Source organism: Galeopterus variegatus, unplaced genomic scaffold, assembly GCF_000696425.1.
Source record: "Galeopterus variegatus unplaced genomic scaffold, G_variegatus-3.0.2 Scaffold12323, whole genome shotgun sequence".
NCBI classification, from domain to species: Eukaryota; Metazoa; Chordata; class Mammalia; order Dermoptera; family Cynocephalidae; genus Galeopterus; species Galeopterus variegatus.
In genome coordinates this window covers 1-21,041 of record NW_007738434.1, presented here as the reverse complement: position 1 = coordinate 21,041, position 21,041 = coordinate 1, and the positions used below count along the sequence as shown (strand labels likewise).

General features: G+C 39.7%; 1 protein-coding gene across 1 annotated transcript in view; it reads left to right on the top strand.

Annotated features, from left to right (window-relative positions):
• LOC103611054 (disco-interacting protein 2 homolog C-like) overlaps window positions 1–21,033 on the top strand; it is a gene marked incomplete at its 3' end in the record, with an annotated part of 38,826 nt that extends 17,793 nt beyond the window's left edge. The window contains exons 6-12 of the mRNA XM_008595090.1: window positions 4,402–4,525; window positions 5,114–5,235; window positions 6,042–6,153; window positions 6,242–6,351; window positions 9,139–9,269; window positions 18,711–18,879; window positions 20,992–21,033. Coding sequence (XP_008593312.1) covers window positions 4,402–4,525; window positions 5,114–5,235; window positions 6,042–6,153; window positions 6,242–6,351; window positions 9,139–9,269; window positions 18,711–18,879; window positions 20,992–21,033 — 810 coding nt within the window. The remainder of the gene's footprint in view (window positions 1–4,401; window positions 4,526–5,113; window positions 5,236–6,041; window positions 6,154–6,241; window positions 6,352–9,138; window positions 9,270–18,710; window positions 18,880–20,991) is intronic.
• Window positions 21,034–21,041: the final 8 nt, after the last annotated feature.

The window sequence follows — 21,041 nt, the reverse complement described above, 5'->3', positions numbered from 1 at the left end:
AAGGTCATGGCAACGGTCTTTTGGGATGCTCAGTGCATTTTGTTTGTTGACCTCCTGAAGGGCCAAAGAAAGATAACCTGTGCTTATTATGAGAGTGTTTTGAGAAAGTTGGCCAAAGCTTTAGCAGAACAATGCCTGTGAAAATGTCACCATAGAGTTCTTCTCCATCATGAAAATGCTTCTGTTCATTCCTCTCATCAATTTTGAGAGAGTTTTGATGGGAAATCATTAGTTATCTGTCTGACAGTCCTAATTTGTCTCCTGATTTCTTTGGTTTTCTAATCTTAAAAAATCTTTAGAGAGCACCCATTTTTCTTCAGTTCATAATATAAAAAAAGACTGCATTGACATTGTTAGATTCCCAGCACCCTCAGTTCTTTAGGGGCAGATGAAATGACTGGTATTGTCACTTATGAATATACCTTGAACTTGATGGAGTTATGTTGAGAAATGCGGTCTCTATTTTTTACTTTTATCTTTTAATTCTATTTTTCCACATTTTGAAGTCCATTTGTATTTGTGATTTTCAATTATGCATTAAAAGTTGAATGAATTAAAACATAAATTTAAAAACACACTTTGTATGACTACAAAACTTTTAAATTTACTAAGATTTTTTTTTTATAGCTCAGAATACCATTTATCTTGGCCAATGTTTTAAGCAAACTTAAAAAGAATGTGTTTTCTGCTGCAGTCGGATTGAGCATTCCATGAATGTCAATTATGTCAATGTGGTTAATAATGCTACTTTAAGTGTTCTACATCCTTACTGATTATCTGTCTCACGGTTCTATAATTTATTCAGAGAATGGTGTAATTTGCAACTTTTGATGTGAATTTGTCTATTTCTCCTTGCACTTCTATCACTTTTTGTTTTATTTTGAAGCTCATTATTAGATGTAGAAATGTTTAGGACTATGTTGTCTTCTGGACACATTGGCTCCTTTATTATTAAGAAAACATTCCATTTATCACTGGTAAAATGGTCCCATCTGAAATCTACTTTTTCTGATATTAAAATAGCCACTGTACTAGATACCAATAAAAGAAGTGAACTATAGACACAAATAATACAGATGATTCTCGAAATTATTTGGCCAAGTGGAAAAAAGCCAGAAACGAAAGACCACATGCTTTATGGCTCCATTTATTTAACACACACACACACACACACACACACACACAAACACACACTTTAGAAAATGCAAACTAATTCACAGCAAACTAAAAAAGTTCAGTGATTTTTCTGGGTACAGAAAAAATAGTATCAGGTAAGAAAAAGATTATAAAGTGCTATGCAAACATCTTAGGAAGTAATAGATATGTTCATTATCTTGATTGTTTTGATGGTTTCACAGATTTTTAAAAGAATATGCATTTTACTCTGAAGATACAAAAAAAAATCCATTTCTTTCAATTTCTATATGGAAAAATCCAAACAACTAAGAATAACTGATGAAATTCACTGCAAAATATTCGCAACTTTTGGTCTTTCAATTAGTTCACCCACTTTGATATCTCATCTGAAATAGACTATTTAATTAAAAATGCTGATTTAGATTATCAATTAAAATATTTCTTCTTCTACACTCTTTAGAAGATTTTCATGAGCCACCAGCAGTCAAAATACAAATTTTGAAACTATTTAAAATTAATTGTACAAACTTTACATCTCAAAAATATGAATGAGAGTCAGTGAACATGACAAGTAGAAATTCAGATGACACAAAAATTGTAGATATATTAAAGTTGGGTTAATTTTTTAAAATATAAAATAAATCATGATTCTAATTTAAAATTTATCTTAGCATATGCCAGATAAAAGTTACAGAGAAACCAAAGCACCATTATTACAATTACCTTGTCATAAACTGAATAAACAGCCTTTTCTTTACAATGAGAGACTTAACATTTTTTAAATTTAATTTCTAAATAAAGTGTGGTGCTTGTTTTCCATTTTGGAGACTTTTGAATGTAGTTTTGTTAGAAAATTATATCTTAATTAGATTAAATAGGAGTTGTAGCTTAAAAGTTATATTTAAAATTAACTGTTGTGAAATCGTTGAACTATAGCTTAAAACTCAAAGTTGAGAAAAAAGAAGTAAAATAATCTTTGACACTTCATTAAGAATGAATAGAGGAAAGAAAATAAAGGGGAGGGGAGAAAGAATTCAACCAAAGAAAAATATTATTAAAAGGAGCATTCAACAAATTCTCATAAAATGTTCAATTATTGTTGAGCATAAGTAGAAATAACAGAACAAAAAGAAACTAAAGGAATCCAGGCATTCACTGTCTAAAAGTATTATATCTGGTTCCCTCAATTTTTTTTTTTTTTGGGGGGGGGGGGGGTAATTTTTTTTATAAGGTTTTTTTTAATACTGCAAACAAATTTGACTCAATGTTGAAGGTTAAAATACTAGTGGATGACAGTTAACAGTTGTATTAGTCAGGGTTCTCCAGAGAGAAAGAATCAATGGGATATGAGAGGGGATTTATTAGGGGAATTAGCTCATGTGATTGAAGTGAAGTCCCATGATAGGCTGTCTGCAAACTGGATGCCAGTAACGTGGCTCAGTCCAAGTGTGAAGGCCTCCAAACCAGGGAAGCTGATGGTGTCCTTAGTGTAAATCCCAGAACCTAAGGCTGAAAAGTCTCAAGCTCTGATGTCCACAGGGAAGAGTGTTTCCCAGCTCCAGTAGGTAGAGAGAGAGCTTCACCTTTTTTCTCTGCTTTTGTTCTCTCTGGGCCCCCAGTGGATTGGATGGTTCCTGCCCACATTGAGGGTGGGTCTTTCCCACCCAGTCCACTCAGGCTGTCATGCTAATCTCTGCTGGAAACACCCTCATGTATGTACCTAAAAAGATAGATTTACCAGATTTCTTGGCATTCCTTAATCTAATCAAGTTGACACCAGGAATTGATCTTCACAAGTTCCCATCTCCTTGTTAGCCTGGTGACCATACGATCTCCTTAAACCATATTTAATCATCGAGTGGTACAATAACATAGTAGTTTCTCCTAACCTGATACAATTATCTTGCATACAATTGAAAACACATTAATCCCTTTCCCAGAAGAGGAGGTCAAGGCCTAAGATGATATTTACCATTCTCCAAATATCCCATAACTATGAGTTAGGGTTAACAATATTTAAATGCTGGTATAAAGTCACTAAGTCTCATGGTACGTGGCAAAGAGTAACAGCAACAAAAACAAAGATAATTGCTTAGTATATGTACAGTATATATACATAGAGACATATTCTTAACACAACGTGGAGAACAATTACAATCCTTATTTCTGTAACTGTTCACATGGTCTGTCGGGCCTTAAAAACTAATGCCACCTTAAGTGACATTACAAATGGCGCCATTATGGGCCCACAAGGGAGTATTAACGTGGCAGCCTAAGATGGCACCAGGAGGTAGTAGGGTGGGAGTGTCTGGGGGAACCTTGTCTTAGCCCTTATTGGCCAAATACGTGCTTCCACGCTCGTGAACACTGCGTGATTGCAATAGNTGCCACCCAGAACTGCCAGTTGCTTATGGAAAGGCCCTTGACCTCATTAATCAGTTCAAAATACAGTCTGATGGTGAAGAAGCAGCATCTAGAGTGACTGTAGACAGGCTCACTTCACATCTGAGAATGATGCAGATCAACTGTGACCGTCACTCACGTCCTCAGGGGACTTTTTTGTCAGTTGTACGTTTATAATTTGCAATTCATTCCTACTTTTCTCCGTGGTTTAAACAGTGAATCCCATACAATTCTGATATTTCTCAGTGCTTGTCTTGATGCTGATCTTTCCTAATAGCCCTTTTTAAAAGCATTTTTCAGTCCAAATGTGTTTTCTGTGTTTTTCTACATGTTTTAAACGTCTACTTGAAAGTGTGTTTGACAATTCTTTTAGTTTGTTTTTTTTTTTTTTTTACTGTTGCTTTTTGGAGTTTTGTTTTTTAATTTTCGACCCCCTTGATTTTTGATATGGTCTTAAACATTTTTAGCCTTATTTGTCAGAGTCCTACAGGTATACTGGTCCTTATTACTGCCCATGGCAATTACACTTAAGTCCCAAAATTACTAGGTTTTTTTTTCTAAGTTCAGCTGGTTTTTAGTTCAGATAATTATTTTTAAAACATTTCTTGTTAACCCACATATATCTAGATGTCTCTTTGGTGCTGTCCTTCTTACCTACTTAGGAGAAAAGGGGATTGACTTCTAGTGGATACGGGGCTTTCCCGGGGGCTGGGGGATGGTGGTTGCACAACTCTGTTAGTACACTAAAAACCACTGAGTTATCCGTTTTAAATAAGTGAACTGTGGGTATGTGAACTCTACTGCAGTAAAGCTGTTACGTTAAAAGAATCTTTCTCGCCCGCTTGTCCTTGTGATGCTCAGGGTACAATAGCAAACTCGCTGACCTGCGTGCAGCTTCATAAGAGAGCTGAGAAGATAGCTGTGATGCTGATGGAGAGGGGGCACCTGCAGGACGGAGACCACGTCGCACTCGTCTACCCACCAGGTAAATAGCTGGGCTCAGGGCGGTGTGGACTCCCGAGAGGCGGGGTGGGCTCCGGGCGAGGAGGCGCTCGCTGCACCTGCTAGTGCCTGGGTAGAACCGCAGCATTGCTGCCAAAAGTTTGCATTGTGTCCAGTTAGGTTCTGGCCAGGCTCATTTGTGTCCAGTTACCACCACTCACAGGGATGAGGCCATGTGTTGTGCTACTTTTAGAGGCTTTTGTAAATAAAGCAATATTTACAAAGGACTTTGTATCTACATTTGTTTCATTAGATATCTGAAGTAGTTCCTTACAGTAGTTAAATCTTTACTAAACTGGTAATCACGCAGTTGAGCAAATCCCTAGAGAAAGGACATAGGAATTAAACTTCTAGGCTGCTTTGGCATCTCATGCCTGGAAGAAGAACAGGCCAAATAAAAGTGATCGCCAAAGCTTCCCAAAATCCCAGGGACACAGGAGTCTGTTAAAGGTTTATTTGCTCGCTTAACTGTCTAACTTTTCCCAGACTGGTGTTTGTGCTGACAGGGACGGCGGCCGTTGAACAGTATGATTTGCTTCAAGAAGGAACTTCTGCTTTTCTCCTTGTGTAGGAATAGACCTCATTGCAGCATTTTATGGTTGCCTGTATGCAGGCTGTGTGCCAATAACTGTCCGTCCTCCCCATCCACAAAACATCGCAACGACACTGCCTACCGTCAAGATGATTGTGGAGGTAACGGAAACCTGGACTTGGGCACTCATCTGCCCCAGGTCTGAGTGTTGAGCTCGCAGGTCACAGACCCTGCAATCTTCCAGGGCAGTGCAGGCTGTGGGAGAGTGTGTGTGTGTCTGGAACCAAAGTACTAGTACAGAAAATGGTCCCTGCCTTCAGCAAACTTACGATCTACTCTGAAAGCAAAATTTACACTGTGCCTGGAAGTAGGGGCTACACTGCACAGAAACTGAAGGTGCCCTAGAGAAAGTAGCTCCCTAGAGAGGTGTCCCAACCACCACTGGGGCTTCCCACCAATCCCAGTGGAGCAAAGCAACCAAGTGAGGAAGTCCCTTCATCAAGATTTAGAAATTTCCTGTTCCTTTTTGAAAGTATAGGTTTGTTTTAAATTTTTTTACACCTGGAGAAGTTTAAGAGGATTAGGATAAGTTTTTCCCCATGGGAGGAGGAACCATGAGGAGCAAAACATTCAGGGACAGAAAATGCCAATGTCCTGGGACCAGTTAGTTTCGATGCCCTTTCCTGAGTGGGATTGAATGCTGTGATACCACTCGGCGCCTGGGTGCAGGTCCAGGACCCTGAGCCCCTGTGCTGTGCCCTTGTACTTCTGGGGCCAGGTTCCGTGCTCCCTCGAGCCTCAGCAAACCCTGCAGGAAGCAGCAGGGTGGTGGTGATCTCATCTGCCAGCTACAGCGCCCTGGTTTTAATATGCGTAATGAGCACTAGGCATGTGCGTGATGAGTTCTCAGATTTTGTCATTTGTGGCTGGCGTTCATTCCCTCCTTGCTCTGTTCTCTGGCCCTCAGGTGAGCCGGTCTGCCTGTCTGATGACAACGCAGCTGATCTGTAAGTTGTTACGGTCAAGGGAGGCGGCGGCAGCGGTAGATGTCAGGACATGGCCCCTCATACTGGACACAGGTCAATACTTGAACTAGCCAGATAAGTTTGTTTGCTTGCATGGTTTTTAATTATGGGGATAGGCTAACAGCTTTGTTTTGCTCTCCAGATGATTTGCCAAAGAAGCGGCCTGCCCAGATCTACAAACCTTCTAACCCAGACACGCTCGCTTATCTTGATTTCAGTGTGTCCACAACTGGGATGCTCGCTGGCGTAAAGGTGAGAGGGGCCAGCAGGCCACATACAATTGATTGTCAGTCTGTGCTCTTATGTACAGCAGGGCTCTGACAGAATGTGGAAAGAGGTGTAGATGAGCATTTCGTTCATGCTGTAGAATGTGTGACCATTTCACTAGTTGACTAGGCTGATTGATTATTTCCAAATGCTTCGACAATTTTTTAATGTAAACACACAGTCTCACCAGCCCAAATTAGAATACTGCATGTGCTTTTCTTTCCTGCTGGCTCCAAATCCGAGTGCTCTTGTGGTGAGTCTCTGCACACTGCAGATTCTTGCTTTTTAAATTTGTGTTCCGTTACAACCTGCCAGATTGCTGCTCAGTGAAGCTGCGATGATTCTTTTTCTATTAAAGAATGGACCTACTAAGATGTCACCCAGAATTATAGCCCTCACAGCTCAGGTGATGTCCTTGCCAAGGTTCTACACAAAACTGAGCCATTAAATTCTCCGTGGCCTCAGCAGCCTTTGCCCTCTTACCTGTGCCTCTGGCCTGCCTGGTGAGTTTGTTTCACTCACCTCGTTTAGTTCTCACACTCCATCCATCAAACTAACACAATGTAAAATAAAATAATTTTTCAAAAGCTGTTTAAAAGAAAGGGAGAAATGTATTCAGACCAAGGTGAATTAATTTCAGTAGCACTGAAGTCAGCCAAAGCCAAACTGCACTGGAAGGCAGATCTGCCCAAGATAAGTCACAAAACATATCCCAGAATACAGATAGTTGACCTCATCCCTGATTTCTCCACATCGGTATGTCTCCTCTCAGTGTCTCTGTTAGAGTACATCATTAGTTTGTTTTGGGGGCTTTCAGAAAACTAATTCTTCATCCAAGGCTATCTTAATGAGAATTGGGAGTTTTTCTTATATTTTCTTGAAAAGCATTCCACCTTGGGCTCTTTGATTTATGATGTTGCCAGGGTCCAAGAGTGGAATGAGTTTAGAGAGTGAGCATTCAGCTTTCTTAGTTGCTTTTCTCTTAACCTGTTTCCATTCTTGTTGCAATGTTGAAGTCATCCTGGAGATACAGCATGCTCTGTAACCCCCCACCAGGGTAGTGGGAGCACCCCCTGCCCCTCTCCCCATCTCTACACTCAATACACATTTCTCCAACACTCATAGATCTTGCAGTTTATCAGCTTGTATCACTGATTTTCCCACCAGATTGAGCACCTGAGGGCAGGGCTGGGTCTTACTCTTTTATATTCCTGGCATCTAACACAGTGCCTGATCCATATTAAGCACTCAGTATATCAGTATGTGCCGGCTAAGCTGAAGAACTCAGTTTTCCAGCTGTAAGCAGTGCCTTGCACAGAGCAGCAGTTCAGCACAGGTTTGCTTGGTTGCTGATCTGGGTGTGCAGGTAACTTTGGTGGGTAAGATTTTACTAACCCTGATCCCGGGAGGCAGAAGAATGAAGGAATATTTTGCAAATCCAGCCTTCTTTCTCCTTTAAGAAAATGTTGTGGCATTAAAAAGTAAGCTAGAAAAATTGCTTACATTTTACATACTAGAGTAATTCTGCATTATCCTATATGAATCCAGTAAAATGTCCATGATGAAACCTCCTCTGGGGCGGAACTTCTAACAACATCTGACATTTTTCAGTGAGAGTCTCCCCCAGCCCCAGCTTCTCTCTCTTGGGAGTGAATGGGCCAGGCTTCCCTGGTTATCACGATGCTCCGTGCTGGGCCCCTTTACAGCTCACCTCTGGGCGACATGCACTTCAGATTAATGTGTTACATGCTGTAAACCATGAAGCTGGTCATTTTTTGTGCTGCTTTTCCTTCCCTTTCTCTTCTACGTTTGTTTGGCTAGAATGTGTCTATGAGAAAATGGATTTTATTAGATCTATTTCACAGTATTTTGAAATAATTCACACTACATACTGACCATAGTGGGACTAACACTGGGACGGGGAAAGGCAGGGGGTTCGTTCTTCACTGCAGTTTGGTGATGACAGGGAGGAGGCTGGATGTGGGCTTCTGCCTCCCAGCAGGTCGGCCAGATGATGGGAAGGGCTTTGGGCTCAGTGTGGGGGCTGGGGTTCTAAATCCTTCAGCAGTCTTTAACTTTTCTGAGTCTCCATTTCCTAATCATTAAGACAGGGATGACTCATCCAGCATGTGTTCCTGGTTGCCTGTTGTGTGGCAGGTGTCAGACCCTGGAGTTGTCACAGGAACAAGGCATGGTCTCTGCCCGCAAGGGGGCATGAACCAAGGCCCTGTGCCACCTACTTAACAGGCTATTGTAGGGATCACACGAGACCCCCAGAGCTATTAGGTCCTGGAGGACCAGGAAGTTTTCAGTGGGTTTTATTATTTGAAAATCAGAAGACTAATTAGAATATCAGCAGCCCACTCTCCCCTTACACAACTTACCCCAAGCTTGGCTAGTTGTCCCTGGCCCTAAAAACATCTTTTGGGTATTAGTGGTAGGTACCAAGCATTTAGTTCAGCATTGTTGTGTTACATATGTCTTTGGGCATGGGGTATGAAGTACTATGCCTTTAATGCAGCCTTGTTGTCTTACAGACATCTTTGGCTTGGGGTGTCAGGGACCATGCATTTAATGCAGCCTTGTCCTACAAATGTCTTTGGGCTTGGGTATCAGGGACTATGCATTTAATGTGGCCTTGTTGCATTACAGATGTCTTTGGTCTTGGGGTGTCAGGGACTGTGCATTTAATGGGGCCTTTTGTCTTACAGATGTCCTTGGGTGTGGAGCATCAAGAGACCATGCATTTAATGCAGCCTTGTTGTCTTGCAGATGTCTCATGCAGCCACCAGTGCCTTTTGCCGTTCCATTAAGCTGCAGTGTGAGCTTTACCCCTCTAGAGAAGTGGCCATCTGTTTGGACCCTTACTGTGGACTTGGATTTGTCCTCTGGTGCCTCTGCAGGTGAGACTCCTTTTTAATATGTTTAAAATAAAAAAATTTTCCCTCCTTTCTTGACCTTTGGCCTTGCCTGCAACTGAGTGGCAGAAACCCTGTCTCTAGGCCTCCCCTTATGGACATAGTGCTCAGGGACAGGGCGGTACTGTGGGGGTATTCCACTTCCTACAGCATCTCGATGAAGTTTTGAGGACACCTCATAGACAGTGCCTCACGGGGCATTCTGAGAAGTTGCCCGTTGTGGACCCTCATTTCTCACAGTCAGAAGATGCCCAGGCTCAGGCTTGGCTCTTATGTTTTTAAACTTGGCAGTGATGCCTGGCCTGGAGTTTTACTGAATCAGTGGGCATTACAGGCTCTTGCCTCTTGCAGGCCTCTCCCACCTGTTCTCTGGAGGAGGCTCAGTGGGGCAGCCCAGGAGTCAGCTCAGTGCTGGGCTACTACCGAGTGCTCAGCAAATACTTATGGAAAATGAATGACAGCGTACACAGATGGATGTTTCTTGGCATTTGTTTTCAGATTATACATAAATGTTTACTGTATAAATTTAGAAAATATAAATAATACAAAGAAGAGAATGAAGCCATCAGTAATCATGCCACCTAATAAATGGTGGAACCAATAAATGTCCACTATGAGCAGTTTGGCCTATAGTCTTTCAGAGGTTATTTTCCAATGTAGCATACTGACTTTTTACTATTAACATTTTCAAACATATACAAGTGTGTAAAGTGTATATACTTTATATGCACTTTATATATAAATGTATAAAGTTTGCTATAATAAACATATACAAATTTATAAAGTATACACACTATGTATCTAAATGCATAAAATATGCTATAATAAACATACAAGTTTTTAAAGTATATACACTTCATATATAAATGTATAAAGTATCCTATAATAAAATAAACAGTGTATAAAGTATATACACTTTATATGCACTGTATATACAAATGTATAAAGTATCTAATAAACATATGCAAGTGTATATGTTTAAAGTATAAAGTACACTTTATATACAGATGTATAAAGTATGCTATAATAAACATATACAAGTTTATAAAGTATATACTTTATATACAAATATATAAAGTATGCTGTAATACATATAAATACACATTATTTATAAATGTGTAAAGTTTGCTATACTAAACACAAGTGCCCATTGTCCAGCTTTACATGTATCAATATTTTATCAATTTTGTTTCATCTATTTCTCTACTTTTCCCTTTTTTTATGGGATATTTTAAAGCAAACACAAATATCATATGATTTTACTTTACCTATTAATATGTATGCATACAGTTTTATATATAAATATACATTAATGTATTGATAAAACTGAGATGCTATAGTATGAAATTCATTTTAATTTTCTTTTTTCTTAATAGGTCATAGTGGACATTTTCTCATGTCTTTAAACACTCTTCTAGAACAATTATTTTTAATACATTCATAATATTTAATAGTATTGATTGGGTTAAAATCCAATCCTGTGTTTTTGGAAAACACTGACATTCTAACTAGGACAATTAAACTTTTCAAGAGAGCACATAGAACTGAATATATTAAATATTTAATGATTTTTGATTCCATCCAAAATGCAATAGTTGGGAGTAATTTTTTTTTCCTTGGGAAGTAGCTCAGAAGTGTGCCATTCCAACAGCTGGGCTGAAGCACCCCAGACCTATGGGCCCAGTGGGGCAAGGCGGCAGAGCCTGTTCTCAGCTTCCATCTCTGTAGGATGATGGTGTTTGATTTGTCAAGGTGTCCCCGTGCAGCCAAGGCCAGCGAATGGAAGAGTTTCTGCTTCTGCAGCCTTACCAAACCAAACACCCCACAAAATCCACAGAGAAGGTGCTTGTTGAAGGGAAACTAGGTGCTTGATGTGAGTTACTGATAGTGGCTACTGAAGGGGTTGCCCAGGTAGGCTGTCCAGGTTGCAGGGAACCTTTATTTTAAGGAACGTCCTTCCTGCAGATTCATTCAGAAGTCACAAAATCATAGTATTCTGTTGCTTGCCCCTGCAACAATAAAAATAAATATATTACAGCTGTAAAAGTCTTCGTTTTCTGAAATTCTCTGTAGAGACAGATCCCAATGGACTTGCTTCCCAAAAAACTTGCGTCTTAGATGCACAATCACTAGTACAAAAGTTGGAAATAATAAAACCTTCCTTTCCCATGCGGTTCTGTGGGTCTGGGGCGAGGGTGAGGCAGGAGAGGCCCGGAGGGTATGCAAGGTGAAGGAGGCATCACTCTTGGGCCAGGCACAGAAGTGCCCACGCAGGGTGGGGAAGGTGGTGGTGGAAGAGCCGCCTGTTCAGCATGTCAGAGCACAAGTGGAAGGGAGAAAGCGTCCACATGGAGAGGCAGCTGTGTGGGGTGTGGAGCCAGGCCGGGCAGGGAAGTGCTGGGGGAGTCAGAGCTTATTCCAGGGGGTGGGTGGTGGCAGAGGGAGGCTGGCTTCATACGGGAGATTGAAAGTAAGTATGTGTTTTAGCAATAGTGGAAGCCAGATTCCTCCATTTTGGCAAAGGGTGTTATAAATACAGAAAGAAAGTACAGTCAGCCCTGTGGTGCTGGATGGCAATTAGTGTATTATTGTGACTCATGCTTTTCAACAAATGCTGGTAGAGTTAGAAATGTGGGTGCATGTGTGTGCTGTATGAGGGAATGAACACATAGACGTACGCCCTAGCCCTGTCAGACCGCAGCGGCAAGGAGCACACCTCACATCCATATCTTGGCTGTTAAATACATTTTCCTCTAAAATGGACTAGGGCTCTCAAGAAATGGCTGATTTCAGGGCTGGGACAGGATATGTGCAAGATGACCCTGGAATGTCTTTTTAAGCTACAAAGCAAGAAAATGCTCAAAGAATGATGAGGTCATGTCAAAAGCACAGAAGAGCCAATTTGAAGGGGTGTGCCCTGACCAAATTAGGGACAATTTGAGCATCAGAATAAAGATTACAACAGATTTTAACACTTTGGACAAAATAGGAAGTTATCCAACTATTCAGATGCAAATAGGTGAGAAAACTGAAAGCCTGAAGAACAAAGATATATGTAGTAGCCATCCCAAAATAGTTCTGAGGAGGAAGGAGAAACTTCTCAGAAGGGGGCCGACTCGCATGATGAAAGCAATCTCCTCCAGGGGTGCAGTGAAGTCCTGTATCACTAGGCGGACAGGTGAGAAAACAGCATCACATCCTCTGCATTTCCCCCAGAGATGCTTAATCAGGATCTAACCACGTCTAAACATCAGACACCCACACTGAAAGACATTCGACCACATGGCTGCCTGTAACCTTCCAAATCTTGGTGTCCTGAGAGTCAGGGAAATGTGGAGAAGCTGCTGTCCTGGGCAGAAGGACGCTGAGAGAGCACAGCTCAAATGCCCCGTGCAAGTCTGAGCTGGATCCTTTTGCCATAAAAGGTGCATTTGTGACAACTGGCAAAACATGAATAGGGTCTGAGCTTAGATGGAAGAAATGTATCAGTTTTCTAATTTTGATGGCTCAGTTGGTTTGTGGAGGAAAATAACTTGTTTGTTGGAAACACCCCCTGAAGTACCTGGGGTTGATGGAGCATCGGGCTAGTGACTCACTGTCAAATAATTCAAGGGGAAAAGGTTTTTTTTAACTGAGTCTGTAAATTTTCTGTAACTTTGTGATTGTTTGAAAGTAAAAAACAAATACAAATAGTTTTTTGTATATCTTCATCCTAAAGCTCTTTCAATCATAAAATAGGTTGTTTATCTGAGAATCATTGATATGATGGAGTTGATTCAAAATATTTTTAAGACCATACATGTCTTTAAAGAGTATGTCCATATGCATGGATTAGAAGATTCAGTATTATGAAGATGGCAGGTCTCCCCAAGTTGGTCTATAGATTCAGTGTAATCCCGATCAAAATCTTAGCACACTTCTTTGCAGAAATAGACAACATGATCCTCAAAGGAATATAAGGGACCCACAATAGCCAACACAATTTTGAAATAGAATAACAAAGAAAATTCAGACTTCCATTTCCTTACATCAGAAATTACTGCAAAGCTACGATAACCAAGTTAATGTGGTACTGGCACAGAGATAGACTGATAAATGAAACAGTACTGAGTGTCCAGATATAAACCCTTAGATTTAAAGTCAGTGCTTTTTTTTATAACAAAGGTACCAAAACAATCCAATGGTGAAGATAGTCTTTTCAACAAATGATGCTTAGAAAATTGGACATTCACATGCAAAAATATTAAAATTTTTATATTACATAAATTAATACAAGTGGATCATAGATCTTAATGTAAGTGTGAAAATTATAAAAATTTAATAACAGTAGTAAATCTTCATAATCTTGGGTTAGGCAGAGTTTTTAGACCTGACACCAGTGGCACAATGCACGAAAGAAATATTGATAAATTGAACTTCAACAGAAGTTCAAACTTTTGTATGTCAAAAGACACAATTAAGAAAGTGAAAAGACGGGCCAGAATCTGGGGGGGAAATTTGTAAATTATTTACCTGGTAAAGTACTTATAACCAGATATATAATGAACTCTTAAAATTCAAAAATAGTTAAAATTCAAAAATTTAAAAGCAACTTACACTACAAAGCAACAGTATCTAAGAATTTGGAAAAATTGGAATTCTTATGCATTGTTGTTGGGAATGTAAAATGGGGAAACCACAGTTTGGCATGATCTGTAACACTAAACATAAATCTACCATATGGCCCAGCAATTCCACTCCTAGGCATCCACCCAAGAGAAAGGAAAGCCTGCATCTGCACAAAGACTTGATGTAAATATTCCCAGGAGCCTTAGTCAAAACAATAAAAGGGAGTCCAAATGTCCACCAGTGGGTGAATGGATAAACAATGTTTATCATATCTCTACAGTGGAGTACAGTGCTAAGCAAAAGAAGCCAGACTCAAAAGACCAAATATTACATGATCGTATTATGTGAAATATCCAGAAAAGGCAAATCTGCAGAGACAGAAAGTAGAATAGTGATTGGCTTGGGCAAGGGTTAGTATTATGGTGAGAATTGTATGGCTCTGCAAATTTACTGAAAATCATTTAATTCTATGCTTAAACTGGGCAAATTTTAAGGCATGCAAAGTAAACCTAAATGAAACTGAAAGTGTTTTAGAAACAAAGAAAGCGTGCCATTGCCTGACTGCAGCACGCACAGATCGAAGGGCTGCATACAGCAAGCCACCAGGGGAGGCTCAGCCTGTGGGACCCACTGGTGACCTGGGTCTCCCTGCTGAGTTCCCAGGCTGTGGTTGCTTTTAGCTGATCGTGTGTTTCGTCTGGTTGATAATCTGGAATTGCTGAATTACTGCTGTGCACATTTGTATTAGGTACTAAAATGTCTCTTTAATTACTTTGTTCTTTTTGGAGTTAAGATCTAAAGTATAACAGCTCAGGTTCTAAAAATTCTCTGAAAATACTTTCCTCAGAATAAGCAACCTGCTATTAAGTAGGTTTGTCCATAGGAGTATATCTGTGCCAAAAAATCAGTGTTGGCCAGTGAGTGCAGCAGTGAATGAACATTTGCTTGACTGGGAAAAGGCAAGAAGGTTCATGAGCCGAGTTTTCTGTCTGTCTTCTAGTATCAGGGTTTACTAATTTTTCCTCATGTTGACTTCCTATTCATGAGATGAGGAGGAGGCGAACCTGTATTTAATTCTCACAAGTATGCTCGAAATGCTCCAGCCTCAAGTTCACCTGTGGATCCAGCCCTGTTCGTGTGCTAACAGTTCCGATCAAGCAAATTGTTAATCCTGATGTGAATTCTTGAGAAAGCTATGGGTGGGCTGTTTTGATTTAATTTTCTTCATGTTGGATCTCCTTATGAGAGTGTTTATGAAGCAAAATGCTGGGAACAATGTGGAAATGACAGATTGTCATAATTAAGAGGAAAATCCTCACAAGGTTTCCACCTGTGTTTTGATTCCCTAATGTCATAGCATGTTTGGTACGTGGCACAGAACATGTAGAATCCTTAGTGTGAAGAGAAGCTGTTTAATTTTCGTCTGCAATAAAAAGCATACAAGGAAATCTAATTAAGGTGGTATTATAACCCTGATTTATGAAGGGTTGAATAACATTTAGTGTTAACAGAAACACTTTGTTCCATCACTTCTCAGAGTGGTAAGACACGTAAGGTTTCCTAGTGAATGATTAGGATTTATGAGATGCATAATTTGCAGGCTTGTTAGATCTTAAGCTATTACCTGGTGTATGACCCCATTTTTGGCCCTGAGATTATCCTTTTAATATCCACTCAGTACAGGTAAATATCTGTTATTTTTATTTCTTTCTGCTTAGTGCTGTCTTGAGGCTTCTAATTAGAGTTGACATATTAGCTAATAAGAAAGGATCTAATTCAGAGTCACACCTAGATGGAGTTTATAGGCTGATTCTGGAGTGGTGTGTTGTAACAGAAAGCAAGACTGGAAATAGTGGTTACAGTAGCAAAACAAAACAGCACCAACTTTCAGCAAAGTCAGTACAGGTGGGACTGTCCTTCCCCTCGTCAGTGTTGTGAGAGTGACTACCCCTCCAGGAAAAGGACTGGGACAAGACCCATCCACACAGGGTTTTAGCGGGAGGTGGGAGAGTGTTGTGTCTGTCTGAGCTCTGATAGGCCCCCAAAATAAGACTGTAGGTCTCCAGAAAAGGGGCGTAGGACCTCTCTGTGTGTGTGAGCAGAGGGGCACTGGCCCCTTCCTCACTGGAGCTAAGGAGATGTTTGGTTTGGTTTCAGACCCCACATGTATAATTCTTGGAAGGTTGTCTTGAGAATAATATGGTATGCCCCAGAAGTGAGAAAACAAACACACGTGCTAGAAAGCTCATCTCCTGCTGGCTTCCTAAACTAGATAGGAACTCTGACTTTAAAGACTCACAGTTCTATATAAAAGAACATCTGGATCAAAGCTTATTTCACAGACTGCAAAGCCTAGGCTAAATTTGTACAGAAATTTTGTTTGATAGAATGTTACTTGTATTAAGTAGTGTTTGAACAAGGTGTAAGTCTGTTTCGTTATACAGATGGACTTGTAATGTCATTTGATCTCCATTGGATAACCTTAATATAAAGTGATCTTTAACAACCTAAATTAATTTCCCAAGGACACATCTTAGTGAAAACTGACAGAATTTGAGTGTTAAAATTATCAAAAGGGGATCTTGTTGATTTGATATATTGACTGTAAAAATAAGTTGTTTCCATAGGGAATACAAATCAAAAGTACACGATACCAGTGTACACCCAGTGCACCAGTAGGAATCCAAAACATGGAAAATAGCAAGTGTGGCAAAGATTTGGAGCAATCAGAGTCCTTGTACATTGCTAATGGGATGTAAAATAGTGCAGCCTCTGTAGCAAACAGTTTATTGATTCCTCAAAAAGTTACACACAAAATTACCATAAGATCCAGCAGTTCTTTTCTTAGGCATATACCCAAAAGAATTGAAAACAGGTGCTGTGACTGGTACACCAGGGTGGATTGCGGCATTATTCACAGTAACCAAAAGGTGGAAACCAAGAAAGTGTCCATCAGTGCATGAATAGATGAACAAAATGTGGTACATATATACAATTACATATTATCCAGCCATAAAATGGAGAAAATTCTGACAGGTGCTACACTGTGGATGAACCTCAGAAACGTCATGCTAAGTGAAATAAGCCAGACAGAAAAAGACAAATACTGCATGATTCCTCTTGTATGAAGTACGTGCAAGGACAAATTCATTGAGATGGGGGGAGTAGGTTAGAGGATGCCAGGAGCTGGGGGCAGGGAGGGATGGGGAATTATTGCTTCATGGGTGGAGTTTCAGCTGGGGGCAATGGAAAAGCTTTGGAAATAAGTGGTGAGGCTGCACATTGATGTGAGTTTAATGCCACTGAAGTGTACACTTACGAATGGTTAAAATGGAAAATTTTACGTTGTATATATTTACCACAATAAAATTTTAAAAATTAAGACAGAAATAGCCAATTTACAGCATAATAATTATTCGAGGACTGATATTCTCCCTCATGTCCCTAACCTCCTGGTTTTCAAATGATTGCTTTGTAAAGGCCACAGAAAAGGTCAGTGTTTGCTATATTTTCTTTAGACAAAAATAAATAAAACTTTGGAACAGAGGAATAAAGAAAGAAATGGAAACTTGCCAAAAAATGTCCTTTATCACATTCCCTCAATGATAGTGTTCCCTACTAAGGGTTCTGTTTGAAGAAGATTTTATGGATCAACTTAATTTCCTTGCATTTCTTTAACCAGCTAGATTCTCTTATAAACAAATTTGAAATTATTTTGTTTTATTGAAACGTAATTGATTATACTTGTCTGTGGGATATAGAGTCACATATCAATACCTGTGTGTAATATGTGATGCTCAAATCAGGATAATTAGTATATTCAATATTATACAATGTTATCATTTTTTGTGGCCCTTTACAAATTTTTAAATGAGATTGAACCACATTAAAGAATTAGTGTTTAGTATTATAGTTAATGAGGCCCGATATGCTATTTCATCTGTGAAATTTTCTGTAGCTGGAAAATCCTTTTTATTTAAATCTTGGAAGGTAATTTATCTAGGATATTTTATTATAATGTATGACACCTATTAATGTTGATACACAGTAGTGAACAAAAAACAATTAAAACCATTAAAAATGTAGTTTTGGCAAATATTTCATTGTTTTAAATCCACATTTACTCCATCAATTGATGGTGAATTAAAATATGTAATCACTTTTCCTTATTTCTCAAATGTGCCATCTGATATAAAGGTATGATTAAAGAATGGTTATGTTTTCCTTAATTGTTCTGTTTGGTGATTTTTTTGGATCACTTTTAAAATACAAACTTAAAAAGATGCTTTTACTCTGGATGTCACTTTTCTAGGCCAGGGGTAGGCATACGTTTTTTTAAATGGCTGTTTAGTAAATACTTTAGGCTCTGTGGTCTCTGTCCCCACCACTCAGCTCAAAGCTTCTGGGAACAATATTTAAACAAATGAGCAGTGGCTTTGTTCCAACAAAACTTTGTTTACAAAAACAGACAGCATCTGTGGTCTGCCAACTCCTGTTCTGAATTTCCAGATGTTTTTACCAAAATTTGATCCTGATCCCTGTGTTTTGTACTATGAAAGAGGGCCCAGCTTGTTAATGTAGTGGCATTGAGAGAAAGCCAAGTGTCACAGCTTTTATACGTTTTAAATACGTGCTCAAGTGGTAACAACTCTGCATTATAATTCCTGTAGTACATATGTGCTTTTCAGAATGCTCTCGTAAACATGATTTCATTTTACAGAGTTGGTTTTACTGTCCCCATCTTACCAATGACAAAATAGGCTGTTCATGTCCCAGTCCTTGCTGAGTGCCTCCCTGATGGCCCCTCTGTTTCCGCAGTGTGTATTCTGGGCACCAATCCGTTCTGATCCCACCGTCTGAGCTGGAAACCAACCCTGCCTTGTGGCTTCTTGCTGTGAGTCAGTATAAAGTCCGGGACACCTTTTGCTCCTACTCAGTGATGGAGCTTTGCACCAAGGGGCTGGGCTCACAAACGGAATCCCTCAAGGTAAGCCACTGTGTTCCCCTCCCAGAGCCTCCAGAGTCCCCAGGGACCTCATGTTCTAAGAACATGCATTCGTAGATTTGGTGAAGTAAAAACAGTCCTTCAAAAAAGCCAGGGTATCATCTACTGTCACCTGAAGCTTACAAATTGTTTTCATGTGAAAACATTTTATAACATGAATATTTTCCCACTGCCGCAAGTAGTAATAAGCCAGAGTGAAATATTTTATTTCACTTTTATTCCACTAGGTCTACTTGAAAAATTCTAAATCTGCTTTTTTATTTGTTTGCTGACTTGAGTTCTTTGGTGCAATTTACTTTATCTGATATCGTTTAAGTAGATGGGTTTGAATTTAGCCACTCATTTTTGTTTTCCTGGACCCCAGGTCTGGACCCTAACCAAAATTCATTTCATAATTAAGCAAACAGTGCTGTGTTTTTTTGGTTTTTTAATATAATTGCCATTATGTAAGAATTATAGTTTTTCTCTTCATTTAAACCATGGACATTTTGATAGACATGTTTTCGTGGTAAGTTAAGGAGTCCTTAATTCCAAGTCACTAGGAGGGAATAATCATATGACCTGTTTCAATCATATTCCTACCTGCTGTTCACTGTTTGTATGTCCAGATGTGTGCATGTCTTTGTGCACATAGAGATCATGTTTGTGTTTGTGTGTACACACACACACTGTCTGTACCCAAATATGCTTAAGCAGTGCACTTGTCACTCCTGCATTTCATTTTCCCACTCAGGACTAATGCATTAAGCTTGAACAGGAAAATAGAATGCAAGATAGCATTGATATTAAGCTATATAAATAAATGCAATTATTTGAAGTTACATATTTATATGGGAAAAAATATAAAACATAATTATTACTTATGTCCACCTGTATCACATTATAAAATTATAGAGTACAATTTCATGATCTTTTCCTGTTGGTGCATATGTAAGTAACCAAAATGAAATTATAATAACATAATTGAGTGATTACTAAGCACTTTACATATTCCTTTAGTCCTTACACAGCTCTCTGAAATAGGAATCATTGTCTCCATTTTAAAGACGAGGAAACTTAAGTTACAGGAAAATTGAGCAACCTTCCCAAGTTTTTACACTGAATAAACTTGAAGCCAAATTTGAATCTCCGGCTCCCGACACTGTCGCATATTCCCTGGCACCTTGCCTGTCAAACATATACACATGCAAATGTGTCATTTCTATGACCTAGGTTTCAGTTTTTCCTATGTAACTATGTGAATATACAATCATATCTAATACTAAATTTTAATGTCAAAGTTATCTTGAATCGTGTTCCCTCACTCAGGACCCTTGTCAGTCATCTCTGTGCTGAGACCACCTTAAAGAACACTTGCAGGGCTGAATGGTTTGGGTTTATAGTTACCTCCTACCAGCTCTGGTTCTACTCCCAGACACCCTGGTTCACTGCTCACCTTCACATTCAAACGCACTGCTTGCTCCTGACCTCATTCCCTCCAGCTCGGCCCAGGAACTGCCGGTTATTCCCAGTTGTGCTCAACCCACTGAATTCTTCCACGACTTCTGCAGTTTTGCTCAGCTGACTGAATTTGGTGCAGAAACTGAGACGCGCTTGATGATAAGAGTTTATCTGTGACCTTTTAAGTCTCAGAACATAAAGGGAGAGCTGTCTTTATGAATTTGTCCAAAAATTCTAGTTTTGCGTCCCTTTATTTAAAGCAGCAGGTCTTCTCATTTCTCTCTGGTGTGCGTGCTTGTGCAGCTGTGCTTGTGAGGAAGAGTTTCCTTCCTCGGACCCTGCCCTCAATCGTTTGTCCAGGAAGTTGCTTTTCCCCAGCCTTTCTCTTTATCACGGTTCGTGCTGTGGCTTCTTGCTGTTGTCTAAAGTATGTTTGTAATGGCTTGCTTGATAATTTGAATATCCAAGTGCATTTTTTTTTATACCGACATTCTGGAAGAGTTTAACTAATGATGTGGACATGGGTAGCCCTGGAAATGAACAGCTGTGTTGAGTTTTCCGTAGTTTACGTGGGATTCTGCATGAAAGAATCTGCAGGCTTCACAGAGCTGAGCACGTTGGAGGCTGACTTTGTGTCGCTATCGTTGTTTCTAGGCACGAGGACTGGACCTGTCCCGGGTGAGGACCTGTGTGGTTGTGGCAGA